This window comes from Sparus aurata, chromosome 20 (assembly GCF_900880675.1).
Source record: "Sparus aurata chromosome 20, fSpaAur1.1, whole genome shotgun sequence".
Classification (NCBI taxonomy): domain Eukaryota; kingdom Metazoa; phylum Chordata; class Actinopteri; order Spariformes; family Sparidae; genus Sparus; species Sparus aurata.
In genome coordinates, this window is record NC_044206.1 from 12,218,293 (window position 1) to 12,238,782 (window position 20,490).

The 20,490-nt window shown below is 41.8% G+C and overlaps 3 protein-coding genes across 7 annotated transcripts in view; 1 reads left to right on the forward strand and 2 right to left on the reverse strand.

Annotated features, from left to right (window-relative positions):
- Nucleotides 1-1,439: 1,439 nt before the first annotated feature.
- wdr24 (WD repeat domain 24) lies at nucleotides 1,440-8,911 on the reverse strand. 4 transcript variants are annotated; one of them, XM_030401120.1, is made up of 11 exons: nucleotides 8,781-8,839; nucleotides 7,570-7,648; nucleotides 6,821-7,305; nucleotides 6,444-6,621; nucleotides 5,623-6,295; nucleotides 4,586-4,698; nucleotides 4,368-4,495; nucleotides 4,157-4,261; nucleotides 3,694-4,031; nucleotides 3,064-3,248; nucleotides 1,440-2,382 (listed from the first exon to the last, which is right to left on the reverse strand). In XM_030401120.1, exons 3-11 carry the CDS (start codon nucleotides 7,299-7,301, stop codon nucleotides 2,214-2,216), a joined length of 2,370 nt encoding a protein of 789 aa, XP_030256980.1. In that variant the 5' UTR covers nucleotides 7,302-7,305; nucleotides 7,570-7,648; nucleotides 8,781-8,839; the 3' UTR covers nucleotides 1,440-2,213. The 4 variants fall into 4 exon arrangements, with proteins under 4 accessions (XP_030256980.1, XP_030256982.1, XP_030256981.1 ...); XM_030401122.1 differs by lacking the exon at nucleotides 8,781-8,839 and adding an exon at nucleotides 8,437-8,716; XM_030401121.1 differs by lacking the exon at nucleotides 8,781-8,839 and adding an exon at nucleotides 8,437-8,716 and having other exon boundaries at nucleotides 7,570-7,652.
- On the forward strand, nucleotides 8,806-11,161 carry LOC115571634 (uncharacterized). Its single transcript, XM_030401124.1, has 6 exons — nucleotides 8,806-8,958; nucleotides 9,068-9,217; nucleotides 9,955-10,048; nucleotides 10,217-10,376; nucleotides 10,594-10,746; nucleotides 10,894-11,161. Exons 2-6 carry the CDS (start codon nucleotides 9,093-9,095, stop codon nucleotides 11,067-11,069), a joined length of 708 nt encoding a protein of 235 aa, XP_030256984.1. The 5' UTR covers nucleotides 8,806-8,958; nucleotides 9,068-9,092; the 3' UTR covers nucleotides 11,070-11,161.
- Nucleotides 11,162-11,443: 282 nt separating this feature from the next.
- Nucleotides 11,444-20,490, reverse strand: part of rhbdl1 (rhomboid, veinlet-like 1 (Drosophila)) — a 45,601-nt gene continuing 36,554 nt past the window's right edge. For both annotated transcript variants that reach the window (XM_030400268.1, XM_030400267.1), the window contains exons 7-8: nucleotides 20,354-20,414; nucleotides 11,444-17,343 (exon numbers count right to left, since the gene is read on the reverse strand). In XM_030400268.1, coding sequence (XP_030256128.1) covers nucleotides 17,072-17,343; nucleotides 20,354-20,414 — 333 coding nt within the window. In that variant the 3' untranslated portion in view covers nucleotides 11,444-17,071. The remainder of the gene's footprint in view (nucleotides 17,344-20,353; nucleotides 20,415-20,490) is intronic.

Here is a 20,490-nt window from a genome sequence, read left to right on the forward strand (position 1 = left end):
CTCCGCCCTCCTCGTACACCATCATGATTGACAGGACAACTGGAAGTAGATTTGTTCATGGGAAAGATGGATGAATACTCGAGATGAGTACTGCACCACAAATATGGTAAAGCAGAAGATTTTCATCTACTCACCGCCCTCAAGTCTCCATCTACTTCAGTTGTTTAGGAGAATGCTGCGCCATGTTTTGCTATGAGCAGCATTCAGAGTGTGAATGCCCAAATATACACAATCGGTGTCGAGAAATGAGACCTGACTGATAAAATAATGTCCAATTGTCGGTGATAACTTAGTCGTGTTGTGAATGTGAGTCGGTAAAACTGACAACTACACTGTAAAATCCTTTTACCAGTTGCCAGACGGTACTGAGATGTAGAGGGGTTTTCTGAAAGTCACAGTCAAATCTGTTCCGTTGAGCTTTATCTGACTCTTTTGGCTCCTGCATGTATCAGTTTGTGTCTCTCGCCAGCAGCGAGCTATACAAACTAGGATAAGCAAATAGCTGTTACTCTGAGCAGCACGCATTGTGTCTAGCTGCTGGACTGGAGGCTAGCGACGTTGGCGGGTTGCCAGTTGGGATTTCTGGGCCCATGAGAGTTGAGTGCGGCTGGGAGAAAGATGAATAAGTGGTGTTCTCTCCTCTCAGTTGGGTGCCCTCGAGCAAGACTTTTTTTATTTTTTATTTTTTTACCCCGCCTGCTCCAGCGGGAGTGCTCAGCAGACAAGAGTAGAGGGATGGATGTCCTGGGTAGCTGCCAGGTTTGAATATGTGCAGCTGACTGGATCCATAAAGCTCAGAGCAAGTTCAAATGAATTCAGTGCACCGTGAGTGTACCTGGGCTTCCATCAGGGGTCCAAATGTGTTACAAATTTTAACCCCTTTTTGAGAGTACTGGCTCAGAAAAAGGGTTTGAAAATGTTTCCATTAGAGCTGCAATGATTAACTGATAAGCTTTTAAATTAATCAGTTGAAGCAATGTTTAGTGGAATCAAAGTCAAAATTCTCTAGTTCCCACTTCCTGAAACGTGAGTATTTTATGGTTTCTTGACTCTTATGACAGTTAACAGTCCATCTTTGCGTTGTGGACAAAACATCTGAGGACGTCATCTTTGGCTTTGGGAAGCACTGATCTCCCATTTTCCCCGTTTTCCAAAATTTCATCTATTAAATGATTCATACGTTGCATCCACTACTGTTATGTGATTATAGGGAGACGGTTCATCAAGATTAGCAGTAGGTGGCGCCAATTCTCCATTCAGAAATTCATAATACTTTCACACAAGAAGGAGGCACAATAAGATGAAATAATTAGGTGCCAGTCAAACTTCAACCAGTGAAAAACATAGAAAATTATGGAAATCTGACAGTTACATCAGATATAGGTCTATTTTTTGTTTCTTCAGTAGAGCAGAAGCTTCAGGTGGAGTGGAAACAGTTGATCCGTCACATGAGTTTAATCTTCGCTATTCATTCGGAAAAGGTGATCATCTTCCTTTAAGCTCCTTAAGTCTTCTTCAAAAACAAGGCAGAACCACCTCAAGCGAGCGTCAAACTTTTTTGTGAAATCAGGGACGTTTTTCTGATAAACTTTTCAAATGCTTCAAAATGTACATGAAAATAAAGCTACGTATTCATCAAAACAGCTACACATACATCACAATGTAGGTGAACAAAACAGACTTCACTGGTCCAGGACAAGTTCAAGTGTCAGGTCAATATGTATTGCTTGAATAGTATTATTTCTCATATAAATTAATTCAACATTATCTACAGTCCTTCAAAAAGTTCAAAGCATTATGTACAAACATTAACAATCCACTTTAGATGGGCTGTCAGTTCCTTCTGCACAGCCTTCAGGATTTTAAAAACAATGTAAAATGCAGCAAGTGTGAAGTCACAAAAATATTGTTATATTATCTGGATATCTACTGTAACATCTGCTTATATACAAATCCATCAGCACAAGTATGAATCCAAATGTGATTGTGTTTGCTCTTGAATGGCTGTCCAGGAGAGCACATACACACTTTGTCCCCTGTTGACTCAAACACACACGTCATTCTGTCCACAGTGACAAATCGCTCCAGTCCCACGTGGTGGAACAAAGACATCCTGTCTGTCTGTGGTGTGTGTGTGAGAGATCCAGGCTGGTGTGAGGACCAGTTCCCACTCCCACAGAGCACCAACTGTGTGAACGGTGTTTCTGGTGAGCTCAGGTGTACTCACACAGGTGACCGCAGCCAGCGGGACAGTGGGCGCTGCTCTTGAGCCAGTTCATAATGTGCTCCAGATGTCCACCGTGGCTGCAGCCCTGACACCACACAAACATCCCCTTCACCACATGGTGGCACACGGCACACACACTGGCACACTGGTGGCACCTAGAGGAGAGAGACAGGGCGGTTCATGTCAGAATTAAATTCATATTTGCTGAACTGTGAAGAGGTTGCAGTAAGAAAAATTAAGATGCAGGGAAAGGCAACCGGTGGAGACTTAAGGTAGTTACTGGTCCTGACTGAGAGACGGTACAGTACATAATCATATGTATCAGGGCTCCAGGGTGACTGTCTTGCAACTAATCATTTTCATTGGTCACACTAGTGCGCCTGAAATTTTTTTTTTTTTTTTTAAAGATTTTTTTTGGCATAGACACCTTTATTAAGCAGTAGACAGATAGGAAATATGGGAGAGAGAGGGGGATGTGACATGCAGCAAAGGACCTCCGGCCGGAATCGAACCGGGGTTGGCTGCGTTTATGGCATGCGCTCTAACCACTCGACCACCTGCGCGCCAGTGCGCCTGAAATTTGACAGTTTATTGTTTAAACAATGGAGGTTATCACCATTTCTTCTTGTTCTGTGATTTAGGTGAAGAAAATCATGTATTAGCACCTCTTTCCTGTTTAAAATCATTTACAAAATGTGTTAAGAAATTAAATAAAAAAATGTTATTGGGTGCACCAATAATTAGTTGCACTGGTGCTCCTAAATGTGCAGCCACTGTAAAAACTTAGTCTGGAGCCCTGCGTATATAGAAATTAAATGCCATTCCAGTGTTCACACCTGTCACAAATCCAGCCCTTGTTGCTCATTGGCCGCTTGCAGTTGCTGCAGTTGATGTGCAGCGTCGTGGACGTCTGGTTCAGGCAGGTGATGGCGCTGCACGTGCTCAACTTGATGACCTCGTTTGACACGTTCCACAACTCGAACCGCTGCAGCAGATCTATATAGGACATGTACCAGTGCTCCTGAAATGGAAACAAGACTTGTTCATGGTTTTTTCCAGACTGCAATACAGTTTTAAAGATTTGGGAGTTTTGGCAGTGGACAGGTGTGCCATTAACAACTCCAGTCACAGAGCTTAAGAATCCCTTCACTTTGCACGGACAAATTAATCAATTCTTCCTTACCTATCAGAGCATTTTGAAAAAGAAAAAAAGTATAAGCAAAAGGAAAGCATTATGTTAAGTGGTAGGTTGAAGGATTTATGCAATCAGAAATGTGGAGTTTCACGAAGAAGAGCTTGACAACTGGGAGAAAAAGAAATTAAAAACAAAATATGAATAAAAGAAATCAGACAAAATGTTGACAAATTCACACAATTCTGTTTTGAAGAAAGCCTTAAGCTTAAATCTAAGACATTTCAAGATTTTTTAAGGACCTGCAGACACCCTGCAGTGTTTCCTGTCTGACCTGAGTGAGGTCATCGATCTCTTTACGAATCCGGTCCCCCAAGACGATGAGCACGGACACGGCCATCTGCACGTCGCCCTGCTCAGCGTAGTAGCTCAACATCTCCCGCACAATGGGACAGAAGAAGCTGGCAGGTAGATGTGGGCTGTACAGTGGCTGCGAAATGGAGATGAGCGAGAAGGACTCGATGGGCGTCAGACAGGTGAGTTCCGCCTCGTTACCGCTGACGTGCGGGGAGTCGGCCTTGTCCTGCTGAAGGTGCTCCGGAGCGGACGGGTTATCCATGATCTCGTGGCGCAGCTGGAAGGCCTCCTGAGGAAGCGTGTACTCCTGCTCCTCTGTGGTGACAAAAGGAGCAGAGATAATATTAGATAAAGGAGCGCTGAGCATGGAAGAAGTTATAAATAGCAGTTCCTGAGGTCAGCAACACTTTGATATCTGCAGAGATGGGACTGTGACTGACCGGTTTGGTTATCATGCTCCATAGAGTAGAGGTCATCGTCATCTAACTCCGCATCACCAAACATATACTCGGCCTGGCCCTCGCTGCCTTCTGTCTCCTCATTTTCTAAAAAGAATTTTAATGAATGAATATTTATACAAGCCGTGAATATTATACACGGAACATACGGACAACCAGATTGGCTTCTCAGAGGTTTAATGGCCGCTCTCACCTTCATTATTATTGCTGATGTGCGAGTTTCCCGGGTCCAGGTGGATGTTGTCCTGCCTGCTCTCACCTTTACTGCGCTCCAGTCTGCTCTCTGTGCCCATCCCCGAACCCATTTCCTTCATGCTGAAACTGAAAGCATAACGTGCATCTGCATTAGACGATGGTGTGTAAATGGCTGGCAACGCTGTCTTGTAATGGAACACTAAAAGCCTCATTTACCTGTTCATTAGAGGCAAGGTGCCCAATTTACTGAGGTTGTGGTTTGGACCAGGAGTTGTGAGGTTTGCGGGGTCGGAGAACATGATTCTCAACATGGTCCATGTTGTGGAAACCTTTATAATTTGAGAGAAAAGACAACACCATCACAATTACTTTAGAAACAAATTACTATTGGAGATAATGTAAAGTGAAGGACAGATTACTGAAATATCACGACTTGAAAATGATTACTTGTATAAATATTAATAAATCATAAAAAGATTATTTGTAGTTGTAGCCCAAGGCAGTTATTTGCTTTATCGAGAGAGTAATTAGTGATTTATTTTTTCAAAAAGGTATCAAGTATTGTGATATGTATTATTGTTTTAAAGCGATAGATATTTGGAATATTCTAAATCACAAGTTTAATTTTAAGTATTTATTCATTAATTTGAGGTCATTAGTGAAATAAACAGTAGTTATACGTTGTTTTTGTGTTACAAGGAAACATGATCGCTTTTGATCACTGTTAGGACTACGATTATTGTTGTTTTTGTCTATCTGATGTATTTTAATGTATCTGTATGGTCTCTGCTGTCACACAGATTGCGTCAGAGGACATCAAAGTTTTTCTGTCTAAATTTAAACAATATGTAACATTTCTGCATTAAAATATATAAAAAAACAACTAAACCTTTGTGATGTATTTTGTGAAGTATCCTTACATTATACCACATGTTCAAAACAATGTTCAAATTTAATAAATTCTTAATTCTAATCAGTGCATTTCATTTGTTCGGTATCACTATAACTTCTGGGAGAGAGTCAGAGAGTGAAGTTACAAGACTAACTTGAAGAGTCACATCAGATAGATTTTTATCAGATTTTTACCATCCTACTTATGTCTTCTGTTTTGATTAAGAGGCTTCTCTTAATGTTGTAGAAATGACATGCTGTGTTTTTGAACTGATAACAGCCTAGCTGGATTACTGGTATCTCGGAAACAAATAAACAAACAAAACTAAGTGGATATTTGTGCCTGTGCTGATCTATCTGACCTGAGGTCTTTTGAGCTCCCGCGCCACTTTGGCATTGTGATCACACAGCTCAGCAAACGGCTTCCCACTGAGGAGGTAGAGTTGTGCTGTCTTGACAAACCAGTCCATGCGGTTACTGTCCAAGTCCGTCTCAAAGACGCTAAGAGCGCTGGACACATGGGCAAACTGTTCTGTCTGGTCAGGCTTCTTGAAGAAAAAGATGGGGTAGCGGCGGTCGCCTCCAGGGTAAGGCTTTCTGTTGGTGTCGCTGCTAATCAGACTTTCCTTGGCTGCAAACGCCAAGTCACCAAACAGTCCGAAGCACAGACCCTCAGGGTTGGCCTTGTTCACGGGACGAGTGGCGTCCTTGAACATGTGCTGGTAGAGCGTGCTGTCCTTAGAGCCAGAGAGCAGGAAGTGAGGGTCGTGCTGGTGGCGCCACACAATACCAGTGGTCACATCTTTGTGTTCCTCAAAGGTTGCGAAGGGAATGAAAGGTCTGCGGACATCCCACACATAGATGTTGTGATCCACCATCATGGAACAGGTGGCTAAATGAAACTTCCTCTCAGGCCTCCACTTGACACGAGCCACTGAGGCGATCGTCTGGACACAATAGATCTCTTTGGCCCGGTTAGTGGTCATGTCCCACACCTTCACCATCTTGTCTCTGCCTCCAGTGGCCAGCCATCCCCTGATATGGAAAGAAAAAGGAGAAAGCTGAGAATAAAAACCCACAACTAAAACACTACTAATTGCAAGTGACAGAGACACTCTGACCCAAGATAGCTTAAAAAACAACTTGTCATTTGTGTCCGGGGGGCAAAGTCATTTTCTTTTACCTGTCATCAGGGTGCCAGTCACAGCAAAACACGGGACCAGTGTGGGCAGTGAACATGCGCTCGTATCGGTCTGGACGCCTGATGTCCCACAGTTGAACGTTGCCATTCTCAAAGGATGCAGCAAAGGTGAAATAATCCTTCATGCTGAACTGGACATCCCTTACACTCTCTGACTGACCTGGAAGAAATGGGATCAAAACAAACAAAATCACATCACAAAACAATACTTCTGCTTCTACTCTTGCATAATTTTCTTGTTTAATTCTGAAACACAGTGAATGCATGGAGACAAAGTATCCATTAAAACTCAAAAATTGTACTTCACTTCACGGGGGAATATATCATTTTCCACATATGCACATCACATTATATTCTACCTGAGAAAGTGCTAACAGACTCCTTTTTGCGCAAGTCGAAGCACTTCATGAATCCGTCCTGTGAGCCACTTAGCAGCATGTAAACCTCTGTTGGGTGGAAGCACACCTTGTTCACGGTGCGTTTGTGCTCAGTGAACAGCTGGTCCTGCTTGTTACGGGAGGGTTTTCCCAGGTTCCAGGTGACCACCGCCCCATTGGTGGCAGCCGTGGCCAGCAGGTTCTCCTCCATCTGGTGCCACATAACATCTGCACAGCTGAAGTTGAGAGAGGGTTTGCGGCCGACGCGTAGATTTAGCTTCTCCACGAATTGCTCCTCCTCCAGCGCGTAGATCTTGAAGATGTTACGTCCAGCCACCACCACCTGCGTGGCGTCACGGCACACGCTGATGGCGTTGGCTGGAGCGTCCAAGTGGCAGAACATTGTTCGGCCAGTGACGGCACTGCTGCTGAGGGCTGTCGTAACCCGTGACATCTTCTCCATGTTCCTGAGGAGAAGATGAATCAAGTGAACTGTAAATGATTTTTTTTTTTTTTTTACAGCACTGCTATGAAAGGTGTATGAGTAAGAGTTAAAATGATTTAAAGGCAGTTCATCAATCCACCACAAGGTGGCACTCCAGCTAAATAAGATGTTAGATTAATGCAGTACTTGGTGTGGGGGACAGGAGAGGAGGCAGTGTGTTACAAACAGACCAGTGCACAGTATAATTTCTATTTCAACATTTTAGAAAACAAAACAGCCACAGTACCTATTTGGTGAAGAACCACGCGCCTTGTCAATGTCTGCAGCAGCACAGAATCCTCTTCATGTGCTCCCATGTGAGCCAACTTTCTTATGAGAGAAATTGGCATGAGAGCAACACAGAGCATGAGTTTAGAGTTAGTACAGATAAAATACTTATACCATAAACTAAATCTAAAAACAAAAACAAACATGGAGTGAAAGCTGTTCTGTTCTGTAAGCCTTTGTCATATGTGGAATCTATGCTGCATAGGCTTGAAACTGAAAACGGAAACTTGGTCATAGCCCACCACATCAACAGAGTTTCTAGTTTTGACTGGAACAGCAAGCATATAAAAAGGCCAAACTACTTTTGTATTCACTGGATACCATTATATCATATTGTGACAAAAATGATTAATGGCATGTAACAACATGGGGGGAGAAATATTTAGCTGATATATTGTTTGTAATGATCTATTGCTACTTATGTTTAATGTTTACTGCTTTAGCTGTTTAAACGGTCGAATGTTTAATATTTTTTTATTTTGAAGCACCCTGTGACCTTGCTTAAATGTGCTATATTAAATACATTTTACTTACTTAATCACATTTATTATATCTGGATAACCCCCTTAAGATCGAAATAGTCCCAAGCAAGTATATAACAGGCTGATGAGTCTTATATTTTCCAAATGTTTAATGTACTTCTGTCTTGTTTGTCTTACTCGTTTGCTCAGTGTTACTCGCCCTCTACCACGTGCTAGTTATTGATTAATAACTAACTGTGCTCGCGTGAAGATATGAAGAAGCAGTGAGAGACGAAACCGTGTGAAGGAACCTACTAACCCAAGTAACACTATCAGGATTAACTAACAATACTACTAAACATTACCTGATATGATAGTCTTGATTTCGTGCTGTGGTGGTTCTCTTCACTCCACAACAGGGTTTAAATTAGAGCTGTGTATCTGTCAGTGTCTCCACTGAGCTCAGCTGTCTTCTGACTGCTACAGCCAGCTAAACTCTCCCTACTGTGTATTTGTGCTACAAACATGACAGGAATGTGATGCTACTGCTAGCTGGCTAAGCTAGCTACCGAACTCTTTTGCAAAGACGAAACGTGCAACACTCAAGTTTTACAAGCACGTTAAACATTTAGAGAAATGGGAAACAAATATATTCTACTAGAGTAACTGTCTATGTGAGGTCAACAATAAAATATTTGAGGGAACAAACCTTCTGAAACTGTTGCTCACTGCTTGCAGTACCGGAAGTAGTATGTTGCTCTATCACCTCGCGGGAATTTTGGCAGTCTTACCGGAAGTATCGTCACACGACTGCAATACTTTCAGTGTGCGAGTCATTTTCAGCTTCTTGGTGGTATAACTTTGTTCCAGGTGTCCTTCAAACGAAGGTGGGTGCTGTATTTGTTGGGCTAAAGCGAAGCAGTGTGGAAAACAATACGGCGCAGTGCGGTTTAAGTACAATAGAGGCTGTGCACACTTTGTTTTGTGTGTTTGCAGGTGATGCTGTGAGCTCTCTGCTGCCATGAGTGCTCTGTTTGCCTGTGAGGATCCAGCCACATGGAGGGGTGTGTATGAGAAGTACTGGGATGTTGTGGAGGCCAAGGCCAAAGGCAAGAAACCTGGAAAGCTGCTGAACCTTGACAAGTGGTAAATCCTCTTTCCTTATGGCTGCAGTTAAACAAATCACACTCATCTTCACTGAGTAAAGGACAGATGTAGGCACTGTGTAGCAAATCTGTTTTATCTGCTGGCTGCTTACAATAAAACTGTAAAGAGCAGTTTCACAAAACAATCCCAAATCTGTGACAAGGTAAAGTCAGGCATTTACATTTTTACTTCAGTAAAAGTATACAAGTGTTGATCAAAATAGACTTAAAGTACCATAAATAAAAGTACTCATTATGCAGAAAGGCATATTTAAGAATAATGTGTATCATATTATGGGGTTAAAATTACTGATGCATGAAGTGTTCATCAGCATAATGTTGAAGTTTATTTTCTAGAAAGCTTGTGGGAATTTCACATGGATCCATAAAGTTTAATCTTAGTGCATAATATCACAACATAATTTGTTTGAGTATATTTTGTATAATTAAACTAAGTCCTCAATGTAATTAAAGCTGTCAAATAAATGTAGAGGAGATAAAATAAAATATTTGCAGAATTCAAAGTAAAATTTCCAGAGTTAAAAGTTTTGGATTGTTTTGTCAAATCTCCTACTTTTTCTCTCCCTGCAGTTACAGTAGGTTTATAGCATGTATTTTTTCATGAATGTAAATATGTGTGTGTGTATATGGCTATAAATATTATATAAAGTGTGTTGCATGAGTTGAGAGTACACTATTGAACGTAACTGATCCTGATCTGTGTGTATCTGTGCTCAGGTACCAAGAGGAGCTGCCCACACTCATTTCAAGTCGACCTGACAAGCATGTCACTCAGTCAGAGCTGGTCAAACTGATGGAGTGGAAGCTCACTGTAAGTAACGTCTCAATACTTCCGAGGAAATTTAACACACCCACACAAAAGATGTCGCGGCAGACTGCTTCAGTAAATACTCCTCCTAACATATAGTAAAGCTACAAAGAGGCAAAAAAAGAGGTGCGTCAGCTGTGTCCTTGAGTGGCCCCGTGTGCTTTTCCGCAGAGAGGGAAGTTCAGGCCGAGGCTGCAGCAGCTGGCGGCTTCCAACAGCGAGGACGCTGTGGAGAAATGCTCCAGAAAGGCCTTCAGCCTCCTGCCTGACATGCAGGCAGCGATCGCAGAGCTCAGCTCCCTGAAAGGAGTCGGCCCAGCCACCGCTTCAGGTTAGCACACGATCAGCATATAGGCAAAAAGATCAAAGCTTATGAATCCAAACTGATAAAACATCTCTGTGATCCTCTTAGAGCACACAGTGATTACCTTCTGAGTAAGTGTACAGGCCTGAGCGGCTTGGACCCGCTCCTCTCTGTTTAAATACTTTGTATTCACTTCATGTCGACATTCATCTTGGCTGGGGGCTGACTGCTCATTTTATTCCAGCTGTGTTGGCGGCAGGAGCTCCAGAACAGACTGCATTCATGTCTGATGAAGCCATGGAGAGTGTACCGGGACTGAAGCCCATCCAGTACACAGCCAAGCACTACGCTCTGTACCTGGGCAAAATGGTTGAGAGGACTGAAAAGCTAAACAAAGGTTAGATCATTATGGGAATACACTGGAAGATTTCACGTGTTATTGTCTGACAGCACTGGGTTAAAGTCTTTTTGATGTGGCTTTTTGACCCTCATCAATCACTGTTGAAACACATTTCTGATAATTGTTCTCCATGGTCGTCCTCAGTGGATCCCCAGAAGGACTGGACTCCCCACAGGCTGGAGCTGTGTCTGTGGGCGATGACCATAGCTGAACAGCAGAAGCTCCCACTTCTAAAGGACCTGAAGGCCGGCAGTGTGGCAGAGAAGTGCTCAGATGCTGACACTGACCCGAGACCAGCAAAGAAGCTCAAAACAAGATAAAAATTACAACTATTGCACCATATTTTTTTATATTAAACTTAATTTTTTGTCTGTTTTGTTAAATTTTCCTAAAGTAAAGCATTTATATCCTCTAGAGAACACTGTGTTTTTTTCTGGTGAACACATTTTCAAGATCAGTTTTGTTAACATGTCTGAATATTTAATAGTATGAGACATATGCTGAATACCAAGTCAGCTCTGATTGGTCAGCTCAAACATGCCTGAGCCAGCACCACTCAAGAGCTCCTATTGTCACGGACTTTGGGTTTTTTGACTTCTGAGATCTTTTACATGCAGAATCATACAAAACATTTCAGGAAAGAAAAAAATGAAAAAGCAAGTCTCCTTGAGCTTCAACACACAAAACAGCAGTAGGATGTTGCCACAGTATTGTTCTTTATTTATATTGTTTCTAAATTAAAGCAAAGTACATTGAACAGTACAAAATAAAACAAAATATATTCATATATATACAATATAAAATGGTTCCGTTCAGAACATTTAAAAAGTACAATAGATTGTGAAATAATTAATGAGGACTTTGATATAAATTATCCATTTGTAAATTTAGTTTTCCTTTAGTTTCCTCATGACCGAGAGAAAAATAGCTTCTTCTGCTTTTTCTGTTTGTAAACGCTGTTGTTGGCACAACCTCTTGTCTGGTCTGAGAGATTGAACCTCGTAAGCTTGGCACCATTTTGATCGATACAAGTAAGCAGCTCAGGAAAAACTACCACAGCAGCACAGATATGACTTCTTTTTTAAATTCTCAACCGCTGGAGGGAAACCACCTGTGATATTGGCATGACCTCGAGCGGCTCAGGCAGGATTTGTGAACACGAGAAGAACCCGCGCCAGAGCTAGAAACTGGGGAACCGAGACCTTATCAACGTTCTCCGTTTTAAACCAGAAAATATACCCTCATCTCCAGAGAGCAACCCTGAATACTGTCACAAACTCTTTTACGCTTGTTTCTGGCTTCAGCTGACTGAAATCAGTGTTCACTATCCACTTGAGTCCAGATCGTTCCTCATTTAAAGTTGAATACTGTTGACTCTAAGTGTGATTGATAGCTGCATAAATTGTTGAGCATCTGCAAGCATTGGCATTCACAGATACACATTTAGTCTGCAGTGTAGTTTTGTGTCCAAGACAGTTTTACTGACTAATTAACACACATGTTTAATAAGACTTTGTTTTAAACATTTTAACACATCAGTATCCAGGATAATTTGGGAACTAAAGCCAAATATCTGCAACCTTTTGGGGCCTTAGAGCCACATAAACCAGCATATAAGGTTTCAACATCTTTAGTAAAATATTACAAGTCTAAATGTATGCACTGATGAGCATCCAACGACTGTTGTTCTGTCCATCTCTGGAGCTACAGTAGCCTGCTTTAGCTGCACAGTCCTGCAGTGAGTTCCCACACACATATATATGTCTAAGTAGCAATAAACACTAAGAAAAGGCAACCTGGCCGGCTTGTTGGCAAGCAGCAGTTCAGAGCAGCTACTGGATATATAAACAACTTGAGTTGCTTGCACTGCGACGTCTTTCTCTCATGGATCCTGTAGAATGAACCATACAGCTAAGAGCGAAGCAGCCTCTCTGCCTGGTGCTCAGAATTACATACTATAACAAGGCATTGGGCATCACAGCACGATGGATTGGCATAGGGAGGTAAAAAAGCTTCAAAGAATGTTTATGGCAGTAGAGAATATGGCACGGCAACACGTCAATTAATGACAGAACAACTAAAACAATATGAGGAAATCAGCAAGTCAAACGTTAGCAGTGTACATTTCTGCAAACCATGGATATGTTACATTTTTTATGTTTCACGCCCATCGTGTCACCAGATTACATGTGTGTGAGCTGACTTGTGTCAGGAGAAGGACGGGATTGAAGTGGCCTGATGACCACTGTCGTCTGTTCGAGACAGCATTTACACATTATAAGCATGAAACCAGTGGGTATTTTTGATGAGACGTTCATAAGCAGCAGCAAAATCAGATATTTTTTGACGAGGCGTTGAGGCGATCTGCTGCTGAAAACTGGGTATTTCCTGCTGTGCTTGCGTCAATGGAACCAGGAAAGCCGAAAACATTTTAAATTTTTTGGTTTTGTGCCTAAACTTTACAAGAACATAAGTACAGCAATACTGTACAACATGAAATTGAAAACTGATAAAGAAACGTCGAGTATCAACATGTCCGTGGTTTGCAGAAAATGAATTGCCAACATGTATTCTGGTGATTAGGTGGGACTGAATACAGCAAATATGGAAATAAGAGACAGCAGACAAATGTCAAGTATGCTGCATTTTTGAGTCAGACGAGCATCGAAATCAGCAGTACTTTGGGTGCAAACACATCAACAAGGGTCCAAGTACAAATGAGACTTTTGAGTGTTATTGATAGTCCCACCGCCCTTATACTGTTGAAAACAAATATGTCACTCCAAGACGGCAACTAAATTAACATCATGCAGCCTGTCAGATTCACTTATTGAGGGAAGATATCATGTTTTACGGCCTATAGCTTTGGGCTACGCTGTATCCCTGCAACAGCCATGCATCATCCTGACACCGGTGTGTTGTGACATGAGCGTGACAGGACGTGAAAGCATGAACGCTGCCGCTTTACAGCCCTTCTCCATCCCTCACAAACCAATACCGCCATGCCGTCAGCCGTGAGGATGAGAGCGAGGCCTCCATCGCTCCTCTCCTTTAAGTTGAGCTGCTGTGTGAGTGCAGGAGGTGTGATGGTGCTGTGGTCAGCTCAGGCTCAGGGGCAGGAGATTTGGCTTACAGTGGGGTAATAAACTACTCTCGAACACTTTCCCTCCACCTGGTTGTTTATACCAGATACTTCTCATTTTCTCTGGCTTTTTTCAGAGACTTGTATAACACACACTGGACATTTCACTCTGTATGACAGCTACATAAGCGAGTATCATGTTTTTGTGTTTTCAGGGGCGTAAAGAACTCAAGCCTTTGATTTTAGTCCTGCACGTACTTCCAAGAGGGGTAATATTCACAGTTGACGTGTTCTACAAAAACATAGCCATTTACTAGCCCTTTTTTACAACCCTTCTCGGTTCCTATGAATCTTAAAGTTGAAGAGGCACATTAACCTCCTTTCAGGCATCATCTTTATCTTCATTATAAGCTAACAGGGTATGTATGCATTATTCATTAATGTATCTTTGCTATCGCAAGCAATAATATTTCCTAGTATACACAAGAGTTTCCATCAAAGATCCATTACGACCAAAGAATTGGCTGATCTTCTCTTTTTTTTCTTTATGCGGTCTAAAAATGGCTTATTCTGGCTATTTCGTATAGATTCCCTCATTTAACACAGAGTCTTCTGTTACTACTGACATTTTCATGTGGAAGCAAATGCTGAGGACTGTATTTATGACCAACTATCAAAATTGGCTAATGCATAAAAGAAAAAAATCCGAGGCAGCCAGCGAACATTCAAATGAATTATTGATTGAATGACTGAAAAATGGAACGTAGCACGAGTAAATGTAATTGCCATCCTCGCCTCCGCTTTTCCAAAAAAGCTTGAACCACTCTGCCGATAATATATGACAGAAGTCATGTCTGCAATTTGTTTTTTTACAGAAGTACTGCGGTGAGGCGTCTGCACACTGCAGGAGACAGTTTGGAGATGTGGGCACTTGCAAAAATGAAGCGGCATCCACTACAAACAAGCTGGGAAAATGAGTCTAGCTACATGAGAGTTTCACAGGCTTGTACTTGCACAGTTTGTCTTCTTTCATCGCTTGTTAAATATTCAGAATGCAGAAATGAAGTCTGATCAGACACGCCAAAAATAAAGTTTGTCTGAAGCTTCCAACCAGCAGGTTTCAAACCAATTAAAACCCTTTTTTTTCCTTCTGCTTTTGCCCTCTCAATTTAGTTCTTTCTATGGCTTATTTTGTAAAGCACTAAAGATTTATAAAACCAAGTGAGCTCGAGTTGTCGGTGGTCATCAAAAAAAAACCTAGGGGATTCTGCCTCATAGACTATTTTTCGGAGGATCAAAGCCATACAGGAGTTATCAGAAGAACAACAATCATAGCATTCGTTTTGCACCATTTGAAATTTTTCTCTTTTCCCCCTCAAAGAGGAAAAAAAAAATACAAATAAATATACTCTTGGTTATGAACATACAATATACACATCCACTATCAAATGAAAAATGGGGACAACTTAATAACACTCTTTTTTTTTCTTTATAGGTACATTCCTTTACAAAAGTATACAGTCCCTAAGAATGAGAAACTGAGGTATAGACTGGGCCTGACAGACCCCAATGCCCTCTGGGACGCGAAAGGTCAGAGGTCAGGTGATGACACATCCGCGCCCTCCCCAGTTCAGTCTGTCAGAGCGAGAACAGGCAGAGGCCAGTGTGTGTGTGTGTGTGTGTGTGTGTGTATGTGTGAGTGTCAGAGAGAGAGAGAGAGAGAGAGAGAGAGAGAGAGAGAGAGAGAGAGAGAGAGAGAGAGAGAGAGAGTGTGTGTGTGTATGTGTGTGCTCTTCTCTTCAGTTTGTCCACGTTGACCCACAGAATCAGGCAGTGGCTGCTCTCAAAGACAAAGAGGAGAAAGGTGTGTGTGTATCTAGGTGTGTGTGTGTGTGTGTGTGTGTATCCTTGTCTCGCAGAGAGCCATAGAGCATGACATGGCATATTTTACACGGTGCGCCTAGCGAGTTGGTGGTTAGCGTTTGACACAGCAATAGGAGGAGTTCGCTGGATGAAGTGATGACCATCCAGGAAACTTCAGCATTTTTCCCACAAACTTCTTTTTCTTTTCTCTCCTGTCAGGCGGTCACTTTCATTTCCTGACTTTACGTCTTGTCCATGTTGTGTGAACTATGTTTCTGTATCCACAGTGTAGGTTTGATGTCAAGGAAATAATACAGAAAAAAAATGATTGCATCTAACTTTTACATGAAGTGAAAATGACAGTGATGCCTCCACCTTAATGTACCCCTGAAGGATGACAGAATCCACATAAAATGTGACTTCATCTTGCTCCATTTTTCCTGCTACTTCTCTGAGAAAGGGTCTCTTATTCCATTTATCCTTTGTACCTTAACTGACAACTTAACCACTTAGCGGCACAATTTAAAGAAAAGGTTTTGTTCCCTGTTTTTTTTTTTTTTTTTAGCAATTTTGCAGAAAGTCACATTGATCCTGTGAGTTGTGAGTGAGCAGGGCTGTGAAATGAAAAAAAAATAAAAAATCAGATTTCAGTGATGCTTTTCTTTGATCCTCTCCTGTAGCTCTGATTTGTGGCACAGTGAGGAATAAGATTCAGGCTTCTACTCTGAGAAGCCACAGAGACCCTCTTAGTTTAAGGGGGGCCGCCACAGCTGATCCTGACCTCTGAACTTAAAGAAAGCCAGGAAATTTCTTGTTTTGCCAGCATTGTTGCCGCTGCAGTGCACACTCTTACTATCCCTTTAAATCCCTTTTCACCAGAGGCACCAGTGATGAACAAGTAAGACCCTTCTTACTTGAGGTCTTGACAAATATGGATGAAGCACTCAAAACAAACGACTGATGAGACGGCTCTTCAAAAAGCTTCCGAAATAAAGGAGCATAACGGCTAAATGCTCACTGAACGGTAAGTGCTGGTAATGTGGATGATATTTCAACGTATAGTATATATAAAAAGATATAATGCCCCTCAAAATTGATCTGAGGAGCTTTCACTTGTACTTGTTGCTACTGTAATCCCTCTTTAATAAAAGAGACATAATTTTCTTTGATTTGCAAAGTATCTGTAAAAAAGGATTCTTGGTCGTTTTTTTTTCCGTTTTGAATGATCTCATATCATTTCATTTGGGTCTAACTTGAGAGGAAATGGGAAAGTTAACTATAATCAAAGGGGACTTTTTGTTTGAATCAGGGTTGGAGTCAGTGTGTAAATGGAGGGGGGCCTGTGGAGTGAGGGGTTGGGGGGTTGGGGGGCCTTCATCAGGGAGGAGGGGGTATCTGCACGCCCAGCAGGTCATACGCAAAGATGTTCCAGAAGATGGCGAAGAGGAGGAAGGTGATGAAGGAGAAGACGATGACCCACCAGGAGCACTGTTTCTGGAGACTCTCCTCATAGCTGCGCAGAATCAGCAGCCCCATGCTGATACCGACCACGGCTCCCGACAGGTGTGCCATGAAGCTGGGCTGGGGCCCCGAGGAGGGCAGCGGCGGTGAGAAGCGGAGCCAGACTGCACGACCCACCTCCGAACTCACTGTGGAGGACAGAGGAGAGACAGGATCAACGCGGAGGAATCTCTGCAGCATCTGCTCCTGACTGGACTGGGAGGAAAAAGAACTGTTCGACATTTTGACAAATTTGCTTAATTTGCTTTCTGGCAGAGAGTTAAATGACAAGATTGATGTCACTGTCTCCACCATAAATATGCAAGCTACAGTCAGCAGATAGTTAGCTCAGCAAAAGGCATAGAAACAGCAAAGGTAACAACATTTGACTACCAGGACCCTAAAAGCTCTCAAATGAACACCTTATATCTTAATCGCTTAATCCTACAAAAAGCCAATTGTAAAAGCAACAGTTTGATGTTCTGCGGGGGCGTTTATGTGACCATCTCTTGGCTGGGGCCATTAACTTCTTGGAATCACCACTTGTTGCCTGGCAACTGCTCAGAGCCAAGATGTAGTCCAACAGATAAGCCCCCCAACTATAGTGAACTGCTTTTTTGACATGTCAGTCTCTGTACGTTTAAGTTTATGTTCATGTTTACGTCTGTACATTGTGAGCGAAGGAAGTCAAATTCCTTGCATGTGTTCACATACTTATCCAATAAAGCTGATTCTGAAATTTAAAAAAATCTAGATATGAACTTTATAGCTGCTGGTTGGCACACTTATCGCCTTTGTTCCCCCATATCAATCTGTTCATCTTAATCTCAACACAAAGTAATAAAGAAACATCAGTAGAGTGGAAATCATAACACGCTGACTGCTATGATTGGCTGACTGATGATTAGATGAGGTATTCGTGCTGACCACACTGCGCCTCATGTTGACAGATCTTAAGTATATGATCAATTTTAATTTAAGAGTTTGAATCTAGATCAATACATTTAATACATTTGGGTGTTAAAAATGAAAAATCCCCATCACAATGACATAAATGCCATGGTTACCTGGTTCCACTGGTCTGCAACTGCTCTGGAGTTTGTATGGCTTTACTGATTATTAACACATTCTCATTTATTCTCACAATATTTTTCAAAGGAGCAGAAGTAATTAGTATGACTCACTTTTCGCACATATAAAGAAAAAGGTCGAGTACTACACTTGACTTTAAGCCAATGCTCAAATACAAGCTATACAGTGTGTTGTAGTACAGTGTTTTATCAAAGTCTGCTTCTGCTGGCAAAGAAAGGTCACTAGAGGATTTTTAACGGATCTTTATTCCAAAAAATACTTCCAAATGTTATTTGCTGTTGGTTGTTGCTGCGCTGCCAAAGCTGAATAAATACTCTATAAAACCAAAGCAAATTAATTCAGTCTTCACAGTTTCTCTCACAAACAATGTGTCACGTTTTATTTTGAAAGGCTGTATTCCCTGTTTGTAAAACACCGAGGAGAAATATCTCGTCCCGGCAGAGACTCAGCGCTCTCTCAGTTCGGGGGCGGCAGGCTCGGGACAGATGGAGGGAACATATTGCTCACTAATGAAAGTCACAGTGTAACGGCCGTCGTGTGGAGAAAGAGGACAAGTAGTATGACTCAAAAGCTTTGGAAACAAAGCAACATGTCCAATCACAGAGCCTCTCACTCTGAGCAATTAGCAAACATGGCTTCAGGAGGAAGTCTGACACTCAGCTTTAAGAGGTTTTCAGACCCTCACTTAGATGATGCACTGTGGCTGCGTTCCAGTACTCATACAGCACTACACAGCCTACACATTTAGCAATGACAGATGGATGCTTATTAAAGCTGTATTCCAAATCACATGCTTTTTCTTCTTACCCTTAATTTCACTGTGCGATGTGATGGATGTTAGAAAAAAAGGGTCAAAGGTCAGGGTGCAATGATCAGACAACGCAGTTCCGATCGAGCACTGCGATTGGTCTGCTAGAAATTTTAGATGCTCAAATCGGCATGACAGCACACCTTACTCAAATACTACTCTGTCTTTTCCATGGCAACATTGCAAATTGCCAGAGCCGGAGCAAAAGCCAATATTGCTATTGTTATAGCAGGGTGTGATTCGTGAAAGAATCAGAGAGAGAGATGTTTTGAAACATTTTTACCTCGTGAAAATAAATCACAGCCCACAGTGGACCTAAGACCTTCAGTCTATATCAGCTCTCAAATTAAAATGTATTAAATAATAATCAACTTGATAAAAAAATGTTGCACCTTAAACTTAACCACTGGCATTTGCAACATACTTATAGAAGTGATTTAATTTTTATTAAATCAGCTTTCTTCAATGAGTTTAATTTATGGTGCCCTGTTAATACAGGTGTGTGGCTCCCTTGTGTGCAGCAAGCTGTCGAGCAAACAGTTTTGTGACTGCAGAGAAAAATATTTTGTTTTTAAAAGACTAAACGCCAATAAATATAGACAAAAGCAGAATACTTAGATAAAAACAGGCTGTGGATTTTGGAAATGACTACATCCATCTTTTTTTAATACATTTCCACCGTAGGGTCGATGCTCTGAAGTTACTGGAAATGTTTGGATAGCACGAAAACTGCACAGCCTTGATGTGACTACGCACTCCTGCACCCTCCATCAGCCGTACTATTGAGCTATTTTTTGTCTTTCAACACAGCTGTTTGCAGGATACATTGCTGAGGTAATGCATCTATTTGTATCTAAGATTAATAGCCGTAATATGACGATGGTGAAACAAAGTAAATTTGCTTCGTGACGTTCTGTACCATCAGACTGCAGAGGATTTTCTTCAATCAGGCAGTGAGCACATTTAAATGTTCTAACTTATCTGACCCATAAAGGTCGGAATCTGACCTGGTGAAGGGCATTAACAACAACTGAATAACTTATTGCTGATGGTATTGTGTACTTATGCCGGTCACATGGAGGGATCAGTGTCAGGTTGAGACAGCTTCATGACCAGTTAAAAGCTCCTTGTGGTATGTGTTAGGATGCTGAAAGTGAAAAGTTGTAATGTAAATTTAACTGAAAATTCAACATAAACAGCAACAGTAGGGAGAAGAAAAAAAAAGCGCAGGGCTTCGACAGCAAATTTGGACAACTTACTGCAAACTAGCGCCAGGATCATGCGGAGCAGCTTGTATGGACAGCGCATCCCGGCCCAGTTCTGCAACACAGAGCCAAAGTGTCTCGTCAGCACAAACAATCACGACACCAATGAGCATTTCATATGCGAGTGTATA

Bases quoted from the DNA above. Each gene is read 5' to 3' on its own strand.
- wdr24 (XM_030401120.1), bottom strand. From the start codon at position 7,301: ATGGAGAAGATGTCACGGGTTACGACAGCCCTCAGCAGCAGTGCCGTC. The intron at 6,622-6,820 runs GTAGAATATAAT...CATTTCTTCCAG, and splicing joins GTCTGTTAGCACTTTCTCAG to GTCAGTCAGAGAGTGTAAGG. The intron at 4,699-5,622 runs GTCAGATAGATC...CAAATTATAAAG, and splicing joins GGGAGCTCAAAAGACCTCAG to GTTTCCACAACATGGACCAT.
- LOC115571634 (XM_030401124.1), top strand. From the start codon at position 9,093: ATGAGTGCTCTGTTTGCCTGTGAGGATCCAGCCACATGGAGGGGTGTG. The intron at 9,218-9,954 runs GTAAATCCTCTT...ATCTGTGCTCAG, and splicing joins CTGCTGAACCTTGACAAGTG to GTACCAAGAGGAGCTGCCCA. The intron at 10,049-10,216 runs GTAAGTAACGTC...GCTTTTCCGCAG, and splicing joins TGATGGAGTGGAAGCTCACT to AGAGGGAAGTTCAGGCCGAG.